This window comes from Rhinoderma darwinii, chromosome 6 (assembly GCF_050947455.1).
Source record: "Rhinoderma darwinii isolate aRhiDar2 chromosome 6, aRhiDar2.hap1, whole genome shotgun sequence".
Lineage (NCBI taxonomy): Eukaryota > Metazoa > Chordata > Amphibia > Anura > Rhinodermatidae > Rhinoderma > Rhinoderma darwinii.
In genome coordinates this window covers 144,670,606-144,692,383 of record NC_134692.1, presented here as the reverse complement: position 1 = coordinate 144,692,383, position 21,778 = coordinate 144,670,606, and the positions used below count along the sequence as shown (strand labels likewise).

Sequence of the window (21,778 nt, the reverse complement as noted above, 5' to 3'; positions counted from 1 at the left end):
ATAGACAATCCCAGCTCAGATATAGACAATCCCAGCTCAGATAGACAATCCCAGCTCAGATAGACAATCCCAGCTCAGATATGGACAATCCCAGCTATCTGGTCCCTTGCTTATGGTCTTAGCCTATATTGCATGCTATTGCTGAGAACCGCTTTATGTATAGAAGGTACAGAACCACTTTAAATAAGGGAATATAATAAAATAAGGGACTGTACCTTCCCCTCACGCACAGCACCCGCATGTTTTAGATCAGGTGCGCTGACATCTCTGGTTGTCTATGATTGACAGGACACATATCCCAACTATACATTTCCATGGCACAGTACATGACAATTATCAGTGGCAGCAATGTGGGCAAGAAATACACAAACACCCCCCCCCCCTCCGTCACAGCCCCATTACACACGTCATCTGTGAATATGGCCAGTTTCCCGCTCTCCAACATGTCTTCCAGCTCCTCGTTGGTCGTAGTTCTGCCAGCTGCCGGTAAGAATAAGAGTTTCAAGATATTTCTACTACAATACTCATCATCTAACCCAATGAATACGCATTTCATGTCCACCCCCTGTGAAATACGTACTGATCTCCAGTTGTCTCTGGATTCGGTCCTTGCAGCGGTCTCTGTATTTAGATTGCGTTGCATTGTATTCTGTCATCACCTCCACAAATTTACGGGATAGAGTGGAATGCTGGGAAGAAAACAGAGGAACGTGAGAGCCGGAATATTGGACAGTAGATAGGACAGATCACTGCGATGAGTGGAGATGGAAGGAAACACGGGGATGGGGACACCAGCACAGATCCCATGGTCTGAAAATCCGGCTGGTCCGCCATGTTCCACCATCGTATAGACACCGTGTAACTACATATACCTGATCGGGACATAGTCACCGTCTTATATGTGGGCTTATGCTGACAATGTGACGGCTTGTAGTCATTTGCTAAGGAGCAACTAAACAATTTGACATGAAATGAAGCAAATCTCAGAGGCTGAACCTGTGCTTGAAGTTCAGGGCAAGGTTCAGTTGTTGTTATACTAGGGAACCACACCTTCCAGAATATTCCATACACTATATCATAAGGCCATTATAGTAAAGAGGTCCCACACAAGCACAGGTTCAGGGTATGCGATCTGTGCGGACAAATAAGATGGTCCTGCTAAAGATGAGCGCCACAGACTGCCTGACGCCTGACACTTGTGACCACCATGACGTTTTATAGAACTCTAACTAGATAACGCTATATAGGGAGCTTCATGGTGGTATTATTAGAGCAGTGTATGGCGGTATTATTAGAGCAGTGTATGGTGGTATTATTAGAGCAGTGTATGGTGGTATTATTGGAGCACTGTATGTTGGTATTATTAGAGCAGTGTATGTTGGTATTATTAGAGCAGTGTATGGCTGTATTATGTGAGCAGCGTATGGTGGTATTATTGGAGCAGTGTATGGTGGTATTATTGGGGCAGTGTATGGGGGTATTATATGAGCAGTGTATGGTGGTATTATTGGAGCAGTGTATGGTGGTATTATTGGGGCAGTGTATGGGGGTATTATGTGAGCAGTGTATGGTGGTATTATTGGGGCAGTGTATGGTGGTATTATGTGAGCAGTGTATGGTGGTATTATGTGAGCAGTGTATGGTGGTATTATGTGAGCAGTGTATGGGGGTATTATGTGAGCAGTGTATGGTGGTATTATTGGGGCAGTGTATGGTGGTATTATGTGAGCAGTGTATGTTGGTATTATTGGGGCAGTGTATGGTGGTATTATGTGAGCAGTGTATGGTGGTATTATGTGAGCAGTGTATGGTGGTATTATGTGAGCAGTGTATGGTGGTATTATTGGAGCAGTGTATGGTGGTATTATTAGAGCAGTGTATGTTGGTATTATTGGAGCACTGTATGTTGGTATTATTGGAGCAGTGTATGGTGGTATTATGTGAACAGTGTATGGTGGTATTATTAGAGCAGTGTATGGTGGTATTATTAGAGCAGTGTATGGTGGTATTATGTGAGCAGTGTATGGTGGTATTATTGGAGCAGTGTATGGTGGTATTATGTGAGCAGTGCATGGTGGTATTATTAGAGCAGTGTATGTTGGTATTATTAGAGCAGTGTATGGTGGTATTATTGGAGCAGTGTATGGTGGTATTATGTGAGCAGTGTATGGTGGTATTATTAGAGCAGTGTATGTTGGTATTATTAGAGCAGTGTATGGTGGTATTATTAGAGCAGTGTATGGTGGTATTATGTGAGCAGTGTATGGTGGTATTATGTGAGCAGTGTATGGTGGTATTATTGGGGCAGTGTATGGTGGTATTATTGGAGCAGTGTATGGTGGTATTATTGGGGCAGTGTATGGTGGTATTATTGGAGCAGTGTATGGTGGTATTATTGGGGCAGTGTATGGGGGTATTATGTGAGCAGTGTATGGTGGTATTATTGGAGCAGTGTATGGTGGTATTATTGGAGCAGTGTATGGTGGTATTATTGGAGCAGTGTATGGTGGTATTATTAGAGCAGTGTATGGCTGTATTATGTGAGCAGTGTATGGTGGTATTATTGGAGCAGTGTATGGTGGTATTATTGGGGCAGTGTATGGGGGTATTATATGAGCAGTGTATGGTGGTATTATTGGAGCAGTGTATGGTGGTATTATTGGGGCAGTGTATGGGGGTATTATGTGAGCAGTGTATGGTGGTATTATTGGAGCAGTGTATGGTGGTATTATTAGAGCAGTGTATGTTGGTATTATTGGAGCACTGTATGTTGGTATTATTGGAGCAGTGTATGGTGGTATTATGTGAACAGTGTATGGTGGTATTATTAGAGCAGTGTATGGTGGTATTATTAGAGCAGTGTATGGTGGTATTATGTGAGCAGTGTATGGTGGTATTATTGGAGCAGTGTATGGTGGTATTATGTGAGCAGTGCATGGTGGTATTATTAGAGCAGTGTATGTTGGTATTATTAGAGCAGTGTATGGTGGTATTATTGGAGCAGTGTATGGTGGTATTATGTGAGCAGTGTATGGTGGTATTATTAGAGCAGTGTATGTTGGTATTATTAGAGCAGTGTATGGTGGTATTATTAGAGCAGTGTATGGTGGTATTATAAGAGCAGTGTATGGTGGTATTATGTGAGCAGTGTATGGTGGTATTATTGGAGCAGTGTATGGTGGTATTATTGGAGCAGTGTATGGTGGTATTATATGAGCAGTGTATGGTGGTATTATTAGAGCAGTGTATGGTGGTATTATATGAGCAGTGTATGGTGGTATTATTAGAGCAGTGTATGTTGGTATTATTAGAGCAGTGTATGGTGGTATTATGTGAGCAGTGTATGGCTGTATTATGTGAGCAGTGTATGGTGGTATTATTGGAGCAGTGTATGGTGGTATTATTAGAGCAGTGTATGGTGGTATTATTGGAGCAGTGTATGGTGGTATTATTGGGGCAGTGTATGGGGGTATTATATGAGCAGTGTATGGTGGTATTATTAGAGCACTGTATGGGGGTATTATGTGAGCAGTGTATGGTGGTATTATTGGAGCAGTGTATGGTGGTATTATTAGAGCAGTGTATGGTGGTATTATTAGAGCAGTGTATGGTGGTACTATTAGAGCAGTGTATGGTGGTATTATGTGAGCAGTGTATGGTGGTATTATTGGAGCAGTGTATGGTGGTATTATGTGAGCAGTGTATGGTGGTATTATTAGAGCAGTGTATGTTGGTATTATTAGAGCAGTGTATGGTGGTATTATTAGAGCAGTGTATGGTGGTATTATTGGAGCAGTGTATGGTGGTATTATTGGGGCAGTGTATGGGGGTATTATGTGAGCAGTGTATGGTGGTATTATTGGAGCAGTGTATGGTGGTATTATTGGAGCAGTGTATGGTGGTATTATATGAGCAGTGTATGGCGGTATTATTGGAGCAGTGTATGGTGGTATTATTAGAGCAGTGTATGGTGGTATTATGTGAGCAGTGTATGGTGGTATTATGTGAGCAGTGTATGGGGGTATTATTGGAGCAGTGTATGGTGGTATTATTGGAGCAGTGTATGGTGGTATTATTAGAGCAGTGTATGGTGGTATTATTAGAGCAGTGTATGGTGGTATTATTAGAGCAGTGTATGGTGGTATTATGTGAGCAGTGTATGATGGTATTATTGGAGCAGTGTATGGTGGTATTATGTGAGCAGTGTATGGTGGTATTATTAGAGCAGTGTATGGTGGTATTATGTGAGCAGTGTATGGTGGTATTATGTGAGCAGTGTATGGTGGTATTATGTGAGCAGTGTATGGCGGTATTATGTGAGCAGTGTATGGTGGTATTATGTGAACAGTGTATGGTGGTATTATTTGAGCACTGTATGGTGGTATTATGTGAGCAGTGTATGGTGGTATTATGTGAGCAGTGTATGGTGGTATTATTGGAGCAGTGTATGGTGATATTATATGAGCAGTGTATGGTGGTATTATTAGAGCAGTGTATGGTGGTATTATTAGAGCAGTGTATGGTGGTATTATTGGAGCAGTGTATGGGGGTATTATTAGAGCAGTGTATGGTGGTATTATTAGAGCAGTGTATGGTGGTATTATTGGAGCAGTGTATGGTGGTATTATTAGAGCAGTGTATGGTGGTATTATTGGAGCAGTGTATGGTGGTATTATTGGAGCAGTGTATGGTGGTATTATTGGAGCAGTGTATTGTGGTATTATATGAGCAGTGTACGGTGGTATTATATGAGCAGTGTATGGTGGTATTATGTGAGCAGTGTATGGTGGTATTATTGGAGCAGTGTATGGTGGTATTATTGGAGCAGTGTATGGTGGTATTATTGGAGCAGTGTATGGTGGTATTATGTGAGCAGTGTATGGTGGTATTATTAGAGCAGTGTATGGTGGTATTATTGGAGCAGTGTATGTTGGTATTATTGGAGCAGTGTATGGTGGTATTATGTGAGCAGTGTATGGTGGTATTATTGGAGCAGTGTATGGTGGTATTATATGAGCAGTGTATGGTGGTATTATGTGAGCAGTGTATGGTGGTATTATTGGAGCAGTGTATGGTGGTATTATGTGAGCAGTGTATGGTGGTATTATTAGAGCAGTGTATGGTGGTATTATTGGAGCAGTGTATGGTGGTATTATTGGAGCAGTGTATGGTGGTATTATTAGAGCAGTGTATGGCGGTATTATGGGAGCAGTGTATGGTGGTATTATTGGAGCAGTGTGTGATGGTATTATTGGAGCAGTGTATGGTGGTATTATTGGAGCAGTGTATGGTGGTATTATGTGAGCAGTGTATGGTGGTATTATTAGAGCACTGTATGGGGGTATTATTGGAGCAGTGTATGGTGGTATTATTGGAGCAGTGTATGGTGGTATTATTGGAGCAGTGTATGGTGGTATTATTGGAGCAGTGTATGGTGGTATTATGTGAGCAGTGTATGGTGGTATTATTGGAGCAGTGTATGGTGGTATTATATGAGCAGTGTATGGTGGTATTATGTGAGCAGTGTATGGTGGTATTATTGGAGCAGTGTATGGCGGTATTATGTGAGCAGTGTATGGTGGTATTATTAGAGCAGTGTATGGTGGTATTATTGGAGCAGTGTATGGTGGTATTATGTGAGCAGTGTATGGTGGTATTATTGGAGCAGTGTATGGTGGTATTATTAGAGCAATGTATGGTGGTATTATTGGAGCAGTGTATGGTGGTATTATGTGAGCTGTGTATAGTGGTATTATTGGAGCAGTGTATGGTGGTATTATTAGAGCAGTGTATAGTGGTATTATGTGAGCAGTGTATGGTGGTATTATTTGAGCACTGTATGGTGGTATTATTGGAGCAGTGTATGGTGGTATTATTGGAGCACTGTATGGTGGTATTATTGGAGCAGTGTATGTTGGTATTATTGGAGCAGTGTATGGGGGTATTATTAGAGCAGTGTATGGTGGTATTATTGGAGCAGTGTATGGTGGTATTATTGGAGCAGTGTATGGTGGTATTATTGGAGCAGTGTATGGTGGTATTATTGGAGCAGTGTATGGTGGTATTATTAGAGCAGTGTATGGTGGTATTATTGGAGCAGTGTATGGTGGTATTATGTGAGCGGTGTATGGTTGTATTATGTGAGCAGTGTATGGTGGTATTATTGGAGCAGTGTATGGTGGTATTATTGGAGCAGTGTATGGGGGTAATATTGGAGCAGTGTATGGTGGTATTATGTGAGCAGTGTATGGTGGTATTATGTGAGCAGTGTATGGTGATATTATGTGAGCAGTGTATGGCGGTATTATGTGAGCAGTGTATGGTGGTATTATGTGAGCAGTGTATGGTGGTATTATTGGAGCACTGTATGGTGGTATTATGTGAGCAGTGTATGGTGGTATTATGTGAGCGGTGTATGGTGGTATTATGTGAGCACTGTATGGTGGTATTATGTGAGCAGTGTATGTTGGTATTATGTGAGCAGTGTATGGTGGTATTATTAGAGCAGTGTATGGTGGTATTATTAGAGCAGTGTATGGTGGTATTATATGAGCAGTGTATGGTGGTATTATATGAGCAGTGTATGGTGGTATTATTAGAGCAGTGTATGGTGGTATTATGTGAGCAGTGTATGGTGGTATTATGGGAGCAGTGTATGGTGGTATTATTGGAGCAGTGTATGGTGGTATTATTAGAGCAGTGTATGGTGGTATTATGTGAGCACTGTATGGTGGTATTATGTGAGCAGTGTATGGTGGTATTATTAGAGCAGTGTATGGTGGTATTATTAGAGCAGTGTATGGTGGTATTATTAGAGCTCTGTATGGTGGTATTATTAGAGCAGTGTATGGTGGTATTATTAGAGCAGTGTATGGTGGTACTATGTGAGCAGTGTATGGTGGTATTATTAGAGCAGTGTATGGTGGTATTATTGGAGCAGTGTATGTTGGTATTATTAGAGCAGTGTATGGTGGTATTATTAGAGCAGTGTATTGTGGTATTATTAGAGCAGTGTATGGGGGTATTATATGAGCAGTGTATGGTGGTATTATTGGGGCAGTGTATGGTGGTATTATTAGAGCAGTGTATGGTGGTATTATATGAGCAGTGTATGGTGGTATTATGTGAGCAGTGTATGGCGGTATTATTGGAGCAGTGTATGGGGGTATTATTGGAGCAGTGTATGGTGGTATTATTGGAGCAGTGTATGGCGGTATTATTAGAGCAGTGTATGGGGGTATTATATGAGCAGTGTATGGTGGTATTATTGGGGCAGTGTATGGGGGTATTATGTGAGCAGTGTATGGTGGTATTATTAGAGCAGTGTATGGAGGTATTATGTGAGCAGTGTATGGTGGTATTATTGGAGCAGTGTATGGGGGTATTATTGGAGCAGTGTATGTTGGTATTATTAGAGCAGTGTATGTTGGTATTATTAGAGCAGTGTATGGCGGTATTATTAGAGCAGTGTATGGTGGTATTATTGGAGCAGTGTATGGTGGTATTATTAGAGCAGTGTATGGTGGTATTATTGGAGCAGTGTATGGTGGTATTATTGGAGCAGTGTATGGTGGTATTATTGGAGCAGTGTATGGTGGTATTATATGAGCAGTGTACGGTGGTATTATATGAGCAGTGTATGGTGGTATTATGTGAGCAGTGTATGGTGGTATTATTAGAGCAGTGTATGGCTGTATTATGTGAGCAGTGTATGGTGGTATTATTGGAGCAGTGTATGGTGGTATTATTGGAGCAGTGTATGGTGGTATTATTGGAGCAGTGTATGGTGGTATTATGTGAGCAGTGTGTGGTGGTATTATTAGAGCACTGTATGGGGGTATTATTGGAGCAGTGTATGGTGGTATTATTGGAGCAGTGTATGGTGGTATTATTGGAGCAGTGTATGGTGGTATTATTGGAGCAGTGTATGGTGGTATTATGTGAGCAGTGTATGGTGGTATTATTGGAGCAGTGTATGGTGGTATTATATGAGCAGTGTATGGTGGTATTATGTGAGCAGTGTATGGTGGTATTATTGGAGCAGTGTATGGTGGTATTATGTGAGCAGTGTATGGTGGTATTATTAGAGCAGTGTATGGTGGTATTATTGGAGCAGTGTATGGTGGTATTATTAGAGCAGTGTATGGCGGTATTATGGGAGCAGTGTATGGTGGTATTATTGGAGCAGTGTGTGATGGTATTATTGGAGCAGTGTATGGTGGTATTATTGGAGCAGTGTATGGTGGTATTATTGGAGCAGTGTATGGTGGTATTATTGGAGCAGTGTATGGTGGTATTATGTGAGCAGTGTATGGTGGTATTATTAGAGCAGTGTATGGTGGTATTATTGGAGCAGTGTATGTTGGTATTATTGGAGCAGTGTATGGTGGTATTATGTGAGCAGTGTATGGTGGTATTATTGGAGCAGTGTATGGTGGTATTATATGAGCAGTGTATGGTGGTATTATGTGAGCAGTGTATGGTGGTATTATTGGAGCAGTGTATGGTGGTATTATGTGAGCAGTGTATGGTGGTATTATTAGAGCACTGTATGGGGGTATTATTGGAGCAGTGTATGGTGGTATTATTGGAGCAGTGTATGGTGGTATTATTGGAGCAGTGTATGGTGGTATTATTGGAGCAGTGTATGGTGGTATTATGTGAGCAGTGTATGGTGGTATTATTGGAGCAGTGTATGGTGGTATTATATGAGCAGTGTATGGTGGTATTATGTGAGCAGTGTATGGTGGTATTATTGGAGCAGTGTATGGTGGTATTATGTGAGCAGTGTATGGTGGTATTATTAGAGCAGTGTATGGTGGTATTATTGGAGCAGTGTATGGTGGTATTATGTGAGCAGTGTATGGTGGTATTATTGGAGCAGTGTATGGTGGTATTATTAGAGCAATGTATGGTGGTATTATGTGAGCAGTGTACGGTGGTATTATTGGAGCAGTGTATGGTGGTATTATGTGAGCTGTGTATAGTGGTATTATTGGAGCAGTGTATGGTGGTATTATTAGAGCAGTGTATAGTGGTATTATGTGAGCAGTGTATGGTGGTATTATTGGAGCAGTGTATGGTGGTATTATTGGAGCAGTGTATGGTGGTATTATTAGAGCAGTGTATGGTGGTATTATTGGAGCAGTGTATGGTGGTATTATGTGAGCGGTGTATGGTTGTATTATGTGAGCAGTGTATGGTGGTATTATTGGAGCAGTGTATGGTGGTATTATTGGAGCAGTGTATGGGGGTAATATTGGAGCAGTGTATGGTGGTATTATGTGAGCAGTGTATGGTGGTATTATGTGAGCAGTGTATGGTGGTATTATTGGAGCACTGTATGGTGGTATTATGTGAGCAGTGTATGGTGGTATTATGTGAGCGGTGTATGGTGGTATTATTGGAGCAGTGTATGGTGGTATTATTAGAGCAGTGTGTGGTGGTATTATTGGAGCAGTGTATGGTGGTATTATTGGAGCAGTGTATGGTGGTATTATTGGAGAAGTGTGTGATGGTATTATTGGAGCAGTGTATGGTGGTATTATTGGAGCAGTGTATGGTTGTATTATGTGAGCAGTGTATGGTGGTATTATTGGAGCAGTGTATGGTGGTATTATTGGAGCAGTGTATGGGGGTAATATTGGAGCAGTGTATGGTGGTATTATGTGAGCAGTGTATGGTGGTATTATTGGAGCAGTGTATGGTGGTATTATTGGAGCACTGTATGTTGGTATTATGTGAGCAGTGTATGGTGGTGTTATGTGAGCAGTGTATGGTGGTATTATTGGAGCAGTGTATGGTGGTATTATTGGAGCAGTGTATGGTGGTATTATGTGAGCAGTGTATGGTGGTATTATTAGAGCAGTGTATGGTGGTATTATTGGAGCACTGTATGGTGGTATTATTGGAGCAGTGTATGGTGGTATTATTGGAGCAGTGTATGGTGGTATTATTGGAGCAGTGTATGGTGGTATTATTAGAGCAGTGTGTGGTGGTATTATTGGAGCAGTGTATGGTGGTATTATTGGAGCAGTGTATGGTGGTATTATTGGAGAAGTGTGTGATGGTATTATTGGAGCAGTGTATGGTGGTATTATTGGAGCAGTGTATGGTGGTATTATTGGAGCAGTGTATGGTGGTATTATTGGAGCTGTGTATGTTGGTATTATGTGAGCAGTGTATGGTGGTATTATGTGAGCAGTGTATGGTGGTATTATTAGAGCAGTGTATGGTGGTATTATTAGAGCAGTGTATGGTGGTATTATTGGAGCAGTGTATGGTGGTATTATTGGAGCAGTGTATGGGGGTATTATTGGAGCAGTGTATGGTGGTATTATTGGAGCAGTGTATGGTGGTATTATTGGAGAAGTGTGTGATGGTATTATTGGAGCAGTGTATGTTGGTATTATTAGAGCAGTGTATGGTGGTATTATTGGAGCAGTGTATGGTGGTATTATGTGAGCAGTGTATGGTGGTATTATTGGAGCAGTGTATGGTGGTATTATTGGAGCAGTGTATGGTGGTATTATGTGAGCAGTGTATGGTGGTATTATGTGAGCAGTGTATGGTGGTATTATATGAGCAGTGTATGGTGGTATTATTGGAGCAGTGTATGGTGGTATTATTAGAGCAGTGTATGGTGGTATTATGTGAGCAGTGTATGGTGGTATTATGTGAGCAGTGTATGGTGGTATTATATGAGCAGTGTATTGTGGTATTATGTGATCAGTGTATGGTGGTATTATTAGAGCAGTGTATGGTGGTATTATTAGAGCAGTGTATGGTGGTATTATATGAGCAGTGTATGGTGGTATTATTGGAGCAGTGTATGGTGGTATTATTGGAGCAGTGTATGGTGGTATTATATGAGCAGTGTATGGTGGTATTATTGGAGCAGTGTATGTTGGTATTATTAGAGAAGTGTATGTTGGTATTATGTGAGCAGTGTATGGTGGTATTATTAGAGCAGTGTATGGTGGTATTATTGGAGCAGTGTATGGTGGTATTATGTGAGCAGTGTATGGTGGTATTATGTGAGCAGTGTATGGTGGTATTATTAGAGCAGTGTATGGTGGTTTTATATGAGCAGTGTATGGTGGTATTATTAGAGCAGTGTATGGTGGTTTTATATGAGCAGTGTGTGGTGGTATTATGTGAGCAGTGTATGGTGGTATTATGTGAGCAGTGTATGGTGGTATTATGTGAGCAGTGTATGGTGGTATTATTAGAGCAGTGTATGGTGGTATTATTGGAGCAGTGTATGGTGGTATTATGTGAGCAGTGTATGGTGGTATTATGTGAGCAGTGTATGGTGGTATTATTAGAGCAGTGTATGGTGGTATTATGTGAGCAGTGTATGGTGGTATTATTGGAGCAGTGTATGTTGGTATTATTAGAGCAGTGTATGGTGGTATTATTGGAGCAGTGTATGGTGGTATTATGTGAGCAGTGTATGGTGGTATTATGTGAGCAGTGTATGGTGCTATTATTAGAGCAGTGTATGTTGGTATTATTAGAGCAGTGTATGGTGGTATTATTAGAGCAGTGTATGGTGGTATTATTGGAGCAGTGTATGGTGGTATTATGTAAACACTGTATGGTGGTATTATTGGAGCAGTGTATGGTGGTATTATGTGAGCAGTGTATGGTGGTATTATTAGAGCACTGTATGGTGGTATTATTGGAGCAGTGTATGGTGGTATTATGTGAGCAGTGTATGGTGGTATTATTAGAGCACTGTATGGTGGTATTATTGGAGCAGTGTATGGTGGTATTATTGGAGCAGTGTATGGTGGTATTATGTGAGCAGTGTATGGCGGTATTATTAGAGCAGTGTATGGTGGTATTATGTGAGCAGTGTATGGTGGTATTATGTGAGCACTGTATGGTGGTATTATGTGAGCAGTGTATGGTGGTATTATGTGAGCAGTGTATGGTGGTATTATTAGAGCACTGTATGGTGGTATTATTGGAGCAGTGTATGGTGGTATTATGTGAGCAGTGTATGGTGGTATTATTAGAGCACTGTATGGTGGTATTATTGGAGCAGTGTATGGTGGTATTATTGGAGCAGTGTATGGTGGTATTATGTGAGCAGTGTATGGTGGTATTATGTGAGCAGTGTATGGTGGTATTATGTGAGCAGTGTATGGTGGTATTATGTGAGCACTGTATGGTGGTATTATGTGAGCAGTGTATGGTGGTATTATTAGAGCAGTGTATGTTGGTATTATTAGAGCAGTGTATGGTGGTATTATTAGAGCAGTGTATGGTGGTATTATTAGAGCAGTGTATGGTGGTATTATTAGAGCAGTGTATGGTGGTATTATTGGAGCAGTGTATGGCGGTATTATTAGAGCAGTGTATGGTGGTATTATTGGAGCAGTGTATGGTTGTATTATGTGAGCAGTGTATGGTGGTATTATTGGAGCAGTGTATGGTGGTATTATGTGAGCAGTGTATGGTGGTATTATTAGAGCAGTGTATGGTGGTATTATGTGAGCAGTGTATGGTGGTATTATGTGAGCAGTGTATGGTGGTATTATTAGAGCAGTGTATGGTGGTATTATTGGAGCAGTGTATGTTGGTATTATTGGAGCAGTGTATGGTGGTATTATTGGAGCAGTGTATGGCGGTATTATGTGAGCAGTGTATGGTGGTATTATTGGAGCAGTGTATGTTGGTATTATTAGAGCAGTGTATGGTGGTATTATGTGAGCAGTGTATGGTGGTATTATTAGAGCAGTGTATGGTGGTATTATTAGAGCAGTGTATGTTGGTATTATTAGAGCAGTGTATGGTGGTATTATTAGAGCAGTGTATGGTGGTATTATTGGAGCAGTGTATGGCGGTATTATTAGAGCAGTGTATGGTGGTATTATTGGAGCAGTGTATGGTGGTATTATTGGAGCAGTGTATGGTGGTATTATGTGAGCAGTGTATGGTGGTATTATTAGAGCAGTGTATGGTGGTATTATGTGAGCAGTGTGTGGTGGTATTATGTGAGCAGTGTATGGTGGTATTATTAGAGCAGTGTATGGTGGTATTATGTAAACACTGTATGGTGGTATTATTGGAGCAGTGTATGGTGGTATTATGTGAGCAGTGTATGGTGGTATTATTAGAGCAGTGTATGGTGGTATTATTAGAGCAGTGTATGTTGGTATTATTAGAGCAGTGTATGGTGGTATTATTAGAGCAGTGTATGGTGGTATTATTGGAGCAGTGTATGGCGGTATTATTAGAGCAGTGTATGGTGGTATTATGTGAGCAGTGTATGGTGGTATTATTAGAGCAGTGTATGGTGGTATTATGTGAGCAGTGTGTGGTGGTATTATGTGAGCAGTGTATGGTGGTATTATTAGAGCAGTGTATGGTGGTATTATATGAGCAGTGTATGGTGGTATTATGTGAGCAGTGTATGGTGGTATTATTAGAGCAGTGTATGGTGGTATTATTAGAGCAGTGTATGGTGGTATTATGTGAGCAGTGTATGGTGGTATTATGTGAGCAGTGTATTGTGCTATTATGTGAGCAGTGTATGGTGGTATTATTGGAGCAGTGTATGGGGGTATTATTGGAGCAGTGTATGGCGGTATTATTAGAGCAGTGTATGGTGGTATTATTGGAGCAGTGTATGGGGGTATTATTGGAGCAGTGTATGGGGGTATTATTGGAGCAGTGTATGGGGGTATTATTGGAGCAGTGTATGGTGGTATTATGTGAGCAGTGTATGGTGGTATTATGTGAGCAGTGTATGGTGGTATTATGTGAGCAGTGTATGGTGGTATTATGTGAGCAGTGTATGGTGGTATTATGTGAGCAGTGTATGGTGGTATTATTGGAGCAGTGTATGGTGGTATTATGTGAGCAGTGTATGGTGGTATTATTAGAGCAGTGTATGGTGGTATTATATGAGCAGTGTATGGTGGTATTATTAGAGCAGTGTATGGTGGTATTATTAGAGCAGTGTATGGTGGTATTATGTGAGCAGTGTATGGTGGTATTATTGGAGCAGTGTATGGTGGTATTATTAGAGCAGTGTATGGTGGTAATATATGAGCAGTGTATGGTGGTATTATTAGAGCAGTGTATGGTGGTATTATTAGAGCAGTGTATGGTGGTATTATGTGAGCAGTGTATGGTGGTATTATTGGAGCAGTGTATGGTGGTATTATTAGAGCAGTGTATGGTGGTATTATATGAGCAGTGTATGGTGGTATTATTGGAGCAGTGTATGGGGGTATTATGTGAGCAGTGTATGGTGGTATTATGTGAGCAGTGTATGGTGATATTATATGAGCAGTGTATGGTGGTATTATATGAGCAGTGTATGGTGGTATTATGAGAGCAGTGTATGGTGATATTATATGAGCAGTGTATGGTGGTATTATATGAGCAGTGTATGGTGGTATTATTAGAGCAGTGTATGGTGGTATTATTAGAGCAGTGTATGGTGGTATTATATGAGCAGTGTATGGTGGTATTATGTGAGCAGTGTATGGTGGTATTATGTGAGCAGTGTATGGTGGTATTATGTGAGCAGTGTATGATGGTATTATGTGAGCAGTGTATGGTGGTATTATATGAGCTCTGTATGGTGGTATTATGTGAGCAGTGTATGGGGGTATTATTGGAGCAGTGTATGGTGGTATTATTAGAGCAGTGTATGGGGGTATTATTAGAGCAGTGTATGGCGGTATTATTAGAGCAGTGTATGGTGGTATTATGTGAGCAGTGTATGGTGGTATTATTAGAGCAGTGTATGGTGGTATTATGTGAGCAGTGTATGGTGGTATTATTAGAGCACTGTATGGGGGTATTATTGGAGCAGTGTATGGTGGTATTTGAGCAGTGTATGGTGGTATTATTAGAGCAGTGTATGGTGGTATTATGTGAGCAGTGTATGGTGGTATTATTAGAGCAGTGTATGGTGGTATTATGTGAGCAGTGTATGGTGGTATTATGTGAGCAGTGTATGGTGGTATTATGTGAGCAGTGTATGGTGGTGTTATGTGAGCAGTGTATGGGGGTATTATGTGAGCAGTGTATGGTGGTATTATGTGAGCAGTGTATGGTGGTATTATTAGAGCAGTGTATGGTGGTATTATGTGAGCAGTGTATGGGGGTATTATTGGAGCAGTGTATGGTGGTATTATTAGAGCAGTGTATGGTGGTATTATTAGAGCAGTGTATGGTGGTATTATGTGAGCACTGTATGGTGGTATTATGTGAGCAGTGTATGGTGGTATTATGTGAGCAGTGTATGGTGGTATTATGTGAGCAGTGTATGGTGGTATTATTAGAGCAGTGTATGGTGGTATTATGTGAGCAGTGTATGGTGGTATTATTGGAGCAGTGTATGGTGGTATTATGTGAGCAGTGTATGGTGGTATTATTGGAGCAGTGTATGGTGGTATTATGTGAGCAGTGTATGGTGGTATTATGTGAGCAGTGTATGGTGGTATTATATGAGCAGTGTATGGTGGTATTATTGGAGCAGTGTATGGCGGTATTATGTGAGCAGTGTATGATGGTATTATGTGAGCAGTGTATGGTGGTATTATATGAGCTCTGTATGGTGGTATTATGTGAGCAGTGTATGGGGGTATTATTGGAGCAGTGTATGGTGGTATTATTAGAGCAGTGTATGGGGGTATTATTAGAGCAGTGTATGGCGGTATTATTAGAGCAGTGTATGGTGGTATTATGTGAGCAGTGTATGGTGGTATTATTAGAGCAGTGTATGGTGGTATTATGTGAGCAGTGTATGGTGGTATTATTAGAGCACTGTATGGGGGTATTATTGGAGCAGTGTATGGTGGTATTTGAGCAGTGTATGGTGGTATTATTAGAGCAGTGTATGGTGGTATTATGTGAGCAGTGTATGGTGGTATTATTAGAGCAGTGTATGGTGGTATTATGTGAGCAGTGTATGGTGGTATTATGTGAGCAGTGTATGGTGGTATTATGTGAGCAGTGTATGGTGGTGTTATGTGAGCAGTGTATGGGGGTATTATGTGAGCAGTGTATGGTGGTATTATGTGAGCAGTGTATGGTGGTATTATTAGAGCAGTGTATGGTGGTATTATGTGAGCAGTGTATGGGGGTATTATTGGAGCAGTGTATGGTGGTATTATTAGAGCAGTGTATGGTGGTATTATTAGAGCAGTGTATGGTGGTATTATGTGAGCACTGTATGGTGGTATTATGTGAGCAGTGTATGGTGGTATTATGTGAGCACTGTATGGTGGTATTATGGGAGCAGTGTATGGTGGTATTATGTGAGCAGTGTATGGTGATATTATGTGAGCACTGTATGGTGGTATTATTAGAGCAGTGTATGGTGGTGTTATGTGAGCAGTGTATGGTGGTATTATGTGAGCAGTGTATGGTGGTATTATTGGAGCAGTGTATGGTGGTATTATTGGAGCAGTGTATGGTGGTATTATTGGAGCAGTGTATGGTGGTATTATGTGAGCAGTGTATGGTGGTATTATATGAGCAGTGTATGGTGGTATTATGTGAGCAGTGTATGGTGGTATTATTTGAGCACTGTATGGTGGTATTATTAGAGCAGTGTATGGTGGTATTATTGGAGCAGTGTATGGTGGTATTATGTGAGCAGTGTATGGTGGTATTATGTGAGCAGTGTATGGTGGTATTATATGAGCAGTGTATGGTGGTATTATTGGAGCAGTGTATGGCGGTATTATGTGAGCAGTGTATGGTGGTATTATTAGAGCACGGTATGGGGGTATTATGTGAGCAGTGTATGGTGGTATTTACATTGTGCGGCGCTGTACAGTATATTATTTTTGCAATGTATGGTGGTGGCGGGATTGTATAGCAGTTATTTGAACTACTGTATGTTAGTATTATTTGGCCAACATATGACACTGTTATTTGGGAACCTTACTGTATGCTGCTTATAATTAGACACTGTATGGTACGGTTATTTGTACACTGTATTCCTGTACACCATACGGGGGTCGCCAAGAAAAGGTACCGCACAGGGAATAACTCAATGCAAGGCTGGTCCCGCATAGATCCGACTAGGACCAGAATGGGAAGATGCTGAAAAGATCAGCCATTATTCTGCCTAGTCCCTTGACGTTAATGGATGGCTCAGGGGCCGTCCGATCATCAGGGGACCTGTCCAATCAGGTCAGAACCTTTGAGAGACCAGACGTGAAAACAATCAGAGCAGAGGACAGAAAGTGAGTGTGACATAAAAGACGGATCCCCAAAACTGCGACGTGGAGCCGCTCACACCTGTGTTTTCCGGATACGTAGATCGGCTGAGGAGCGGTTCAGTCCCTCCTCCTGCTCGATGCTCTGCTCAATAGCTGTAAGGAACAAGGGAGATAAAGTGAGACACAGAGAACGGCTCAGGCATGTGACGCGGGCGCAGAAAATGTGTCATCTTTTACCGGTTTCTGCTGCAAAAATGGCCAAAATCAGTGCAAATATATATAAGATTCAGCTGCCGGTTCTAAATATTGGAGCCACCGACTGAAAATGGCGAATCCGCTCCTTATTTGGAGTAGAAATCGTACACACAATGATTGATTTGGCGCAAGTGGAATTAAACCACACTCATAAACTGTTAGAACATGCAAAAAAAGGAACGTTATAAATATGGCACACCTGCTTGCGCCATTTTCAACTCCAGTTGAACTCTGTGTCAGTTTTAAAAATATTTGCCCCCATTGTGTGTGACCCAACTGCGGCTCTTTTTTAAAACCGACCTTGTTGCTTATAGCAACCAATCACAGTGCTGCTTTCATTTATTCAGAGGAATGTAAGAAATAAAAGCCGAGCTCTGATTTGTTGCTATAGGAACAAGGCTGTTTTTCTCTTAGACAGTCTTGATAAATCAGGTCCATCGTGTCTGAGAGGCAGCAGTCAAATTCTTGCGAATAGCGTTTTTTACCCCCGGTTTCTGCGGCCTAATGACATCTGGCGCTGCTACGTGACGGCTGCGTGACAAGCGGACTCCATAGAAATCAATGGAAATCCGCAGTTATGGCGTTTGCTGAGCGTTCACCTTATTCGCGCTGCCGCTTCACACAACATATTTCAGGACATTGGGGCTAAGTATTCCATAGCAACCAATCAGATCCCTGCTTTCATTTTCCAAAGGTCCTCTGAAAACTGAGAGCTGGAATATGATTGGTTGCGATGGGCAAAATCTACCGTATTGTGCGCTGTGGCCGCACCGTGAATGTAGGATCCAGGAGAGCAGCGGAGTACTGACCTTTCAACTTGGAGCGCACTTTGTTGGCCGTTTTCTTGATGTCGGCTGTGAGATCCTCCAGTTCTTGCTTGGTTTCTGGAGAAAGGAGACAAAGAGAAGGAAAATGACATCCCATCGTATCCTGTCAGTGATATAATACCACGGTGTATCGGACAGGGGTCCTCATCCATTCTGCAACTTTCTAATATACTTTGTGTAACTATCTCTGCTTGCCAACAGTGAATGAAAATAACATTTCCATCCAGAGGTCAAGATCCGATACAGACCTTATATTTTTCACAGCAGACGGTTTGTTACAATTGTATCCAATCCTCTGTGAGGTAAACAGCCTGGACTACAGACTAATACATTTTTCCTGCACTGATACGATGTAACGAACAACCAGGACAGGAGAGGGATTTGTGCTTCTCCTGTGTTTCGCCCACAGACGATTGTTGAGTAAACAACAACAACAAAAAAAAGGTTTGTATTAAAGCTCCTTTAGCCGTTATTGGCTGCTGAACTCCAGGGAAAAAAAGCTTCTTCGTCTGTGCCCCCACGACAACACTTCCTGTCATCTGGTAATCTGGCAACACGGTGTTATCATAGGGATGCTTGGCCTCGTTATCGGAATCCAGCTTTCATTATAGCCCAGGTAGAGAAAATAAAGAAAAGATCGGACCGTTTCAGAGCACAGGAAGTTTTGTCATAGGGACATAGAGGGCTGTACATCCAACAACTGATAACTCTCCACAGTCATGTCTGTTTGGTGAACATTGTCATCTTGTCGTTAATGGAAAGGTCTCCTCTATTTTTCCGACAATCCTCTTCCTGCCGTATCCCGGACACTTACTCTCATCAGGGTTAGGTGCCGCCAAGATGGCGCTATGCTGTTTCTTCACTTGTTCCACATCCTCTGAGAGCTTCTCGATGCATCCTCGGATCTCCTCCACCTGCGGACAGAAAGACGAATGTTTCGTATATGTATAACCAGCGGCCGCGGAGACTGACGGACTCGGATATTAACGGAAAGTGTTCAGGGAATGAAACCTCTTTATTTACTCCATTTAAACAGTAATTACTTCCATTTGTCATGTGTCTGGCAGCGACAAGCGACTCCCTCAGCACCCGGAGCGTGGACGCGGATTACTTCAGCGCACTGATTACCAGACAATTAGGAGGAAACCGCCGGAGGTCACGTGTAGCTGCCATTACCGACCGGAGAAACCCACAATTATGTTGTGGCAAATGTTCCTAGAACTGTCGCTATGAAAAACCGCCATCACGGTATCCCGTGGGAAAAGGTAACTATGGTTTGATGGCCATCGCTATACCTAGGTTATGTCACGTCCAATCCATTAGGGATAATAACACGACCTCACCTGCTCGAAGAATTCATCCATAAAGTGGTCCCGGTCCACGTGTACGATCTCCTCATCGTCATCGCTATCTTTAGCCTGCGAGGGAGACAGAGAGAATCAGGAGGGAGTCTTCACGGTCACAGCATTGCACATGTCACACATATTGAAACGCCTGTCTGATGAGGGACCCGACACTGATGGTTTCCACCAAGCATTCAGCTTCATGACAGTCCGTCAGTGCAGTACCTGGATGCCGATGCGTTTAATGTAAAGCGTACATGTGCGCCATTTGAGAAGATACAGACACACATTTTTAATCCCTAGATCACCCTCCACATCAATGTCCACAGATATACACACACCGCTACGTAAGCCAGGCAGGATGTAGATATTGATGCGGATCATGATTTGGATCCACACACCGTCTCCATGACAACACCTGACAGCGATCAGAGGGATTTCACGGGACGGGAGGGATTTCAGCATTTAGGGGACACGCACACACATTAATGGCAGCCCATTTCACGGCGTCCATTGCAGAGTGACGCCGGTACTGATAAGTATTAGTAATGTCACTCCAAAATTATTCTATGCAGTCTCAGAGAAAAAATCCTTGTCTTCCATAGCAACCAATCAGACTCCAGCTTTCATTTTTCCACTGCAGATTATAAAACGAGAGCTGTGATCTGATTGGTTGGCTTTCGCCTCTCTTTACCTGCAGAAGGTTTCACTCTATAGATATTTGTCGCCGTCCGCTCGCTTCCTATGAGATTATTGTAACACTCGCGGCCGCTCTAGACCCAGACGAGCCGTGTACACAAGTGCAGAGATTTTACGCTCAACTCAACCCCATTACCTACCTCGAGGCCCTGTCTTCTCTGTCAGCCATTTTGGTCATGAATATTTACAGTGTAATTTCTGTCTTGTGAAGACTGAGGTAAAAGCCTTCTACGTAATCAATATTTTATCATCAGCCATTACCCGGGGAGCCCCCGGTCTCAGTGGTGTCAGGTTCTCCCAGTTAATTGGTAGGATGCGCTCACAAAATGGCTGCCGGGGCTATTACAAGTCATAAGATGGACACAGCGTCTGCCATAAATCACAGTTGTGACAATGAATAAACAGTACATTTTATAACGGAAGCCATGACAGATACTACCGGCGCCCGACAGACCCCATTGATGGACATTGGTGCGCTATTCCTCCTGTCAGACACAAATCTGAACGTAGCCTTAGTTATATCTGATCCTGGGAAAGCTGGGTGACAATCAGCAAACCAAAATGGCTGCCGATAAACTGCTGCATCCCCAAACTGATTTGCCATTCAGGAGTCCATGAAAGCTGGGTGCAACCCCTATAGGGGCTGTAATGGCGGCCATATTGGTTGTCACCCTGTTGTCCTACAGTCGTGAATGACAAATATGGACGACATAAAGTACCGGGTAAATATGGGTACAATGTAAACTGGACGAGGCGGAGATGCCAGCCGCGCTGTGCCCTATCATGTAGGGGGATGGGAGAGGTTGTCGATCACTGCGTAGGTCAAAGATGAACGGGCGAAGGACCGACCATGGGATTTAAAGGGTTAACGCGGTCAGAGCAGGGAGGTATATTTAGTAACCCTGCTGATATATCACAGACACCACAATCAGACTGACAAGGTCACCCAGGCAGCGTGTAACACAAGACTTCAGAGGAGAGACAGGCCGGTAATGGATGGAGACATGGCGGCTGAGGCGGCTCACGTCACGCATTGTCATACTAACGATAAATGTTACCCTATTACTAACCTCACTTTACGTCTCCGGCCGCCGGCCCTGCGCGCCAACAAAATTATCCCAAAAATGTAAAGTTATGCTCAAATATCACAAGAGTGTAATACCGCCCAAAGCCTGAAGATGTCACTGTAGTCACTCCCTGTGCCGCGGTAAGGCCTTGTTTACACTGTGCAGATTTTTCATACTTTGGATCCAGAACAGGGGAGACACTTTAAGGCCAATCTTTATATATTTCTTCTGTTTTTGGCTAAAAAAATACATCTAAAATCTGCCTTAAATCTGCACTGTGTGAACAAGGCCTAAGACGCCAGAACTGCGCCATATTCTCCCCTAGAAGCCACGCAGTGAATAATTCTGTAATACGCCGTCTGATGGAACATGAAATCCATTTTTTTATA

At 42.2% G+C, this 21,778-nt stretch overlaps 1 protein-coding gene across 1 annotated transcript in view; it reads right to left on the bottom strand.

Annotated features, from left to right (window-relative positions):
* Positions 1 to 21,778, bottom strand: part of STX1B (syntaxin 1B) — a 78,285-nt gene that overhangs the window by 7,836 nt on the left and 48,671 nt on the right. The window contains exons 2-7 of the mRNA XM_075830919.1: positions 19,624 to 19,698; positions 19,095 to 19,194; positions 18,263 to 18,337; positions 17,278 to 17,351; positions 581 to 689; positions 407 to 480 (exon numbers count right to left, since the gene is read on the bottom strand). Of these exons, the coding sequence (XP_075687034.1) occupies positions 407 to 480; positions 581 to 689; positions 17,278 to 17,351; positions 18,263 to 18,337; positions 19,095 to 19,194; positions 19,624 to 19,698 (507 nt within the window). The remainder of the gene's footprint in view (positions 1 to 406; positions 481 to 580; positions 690 to 17,277; positions 17,352 to 18,262; positions 18,338 to 19,094; positions 19,195 to 19,623; positions 19,699 to 21,778) is intronic.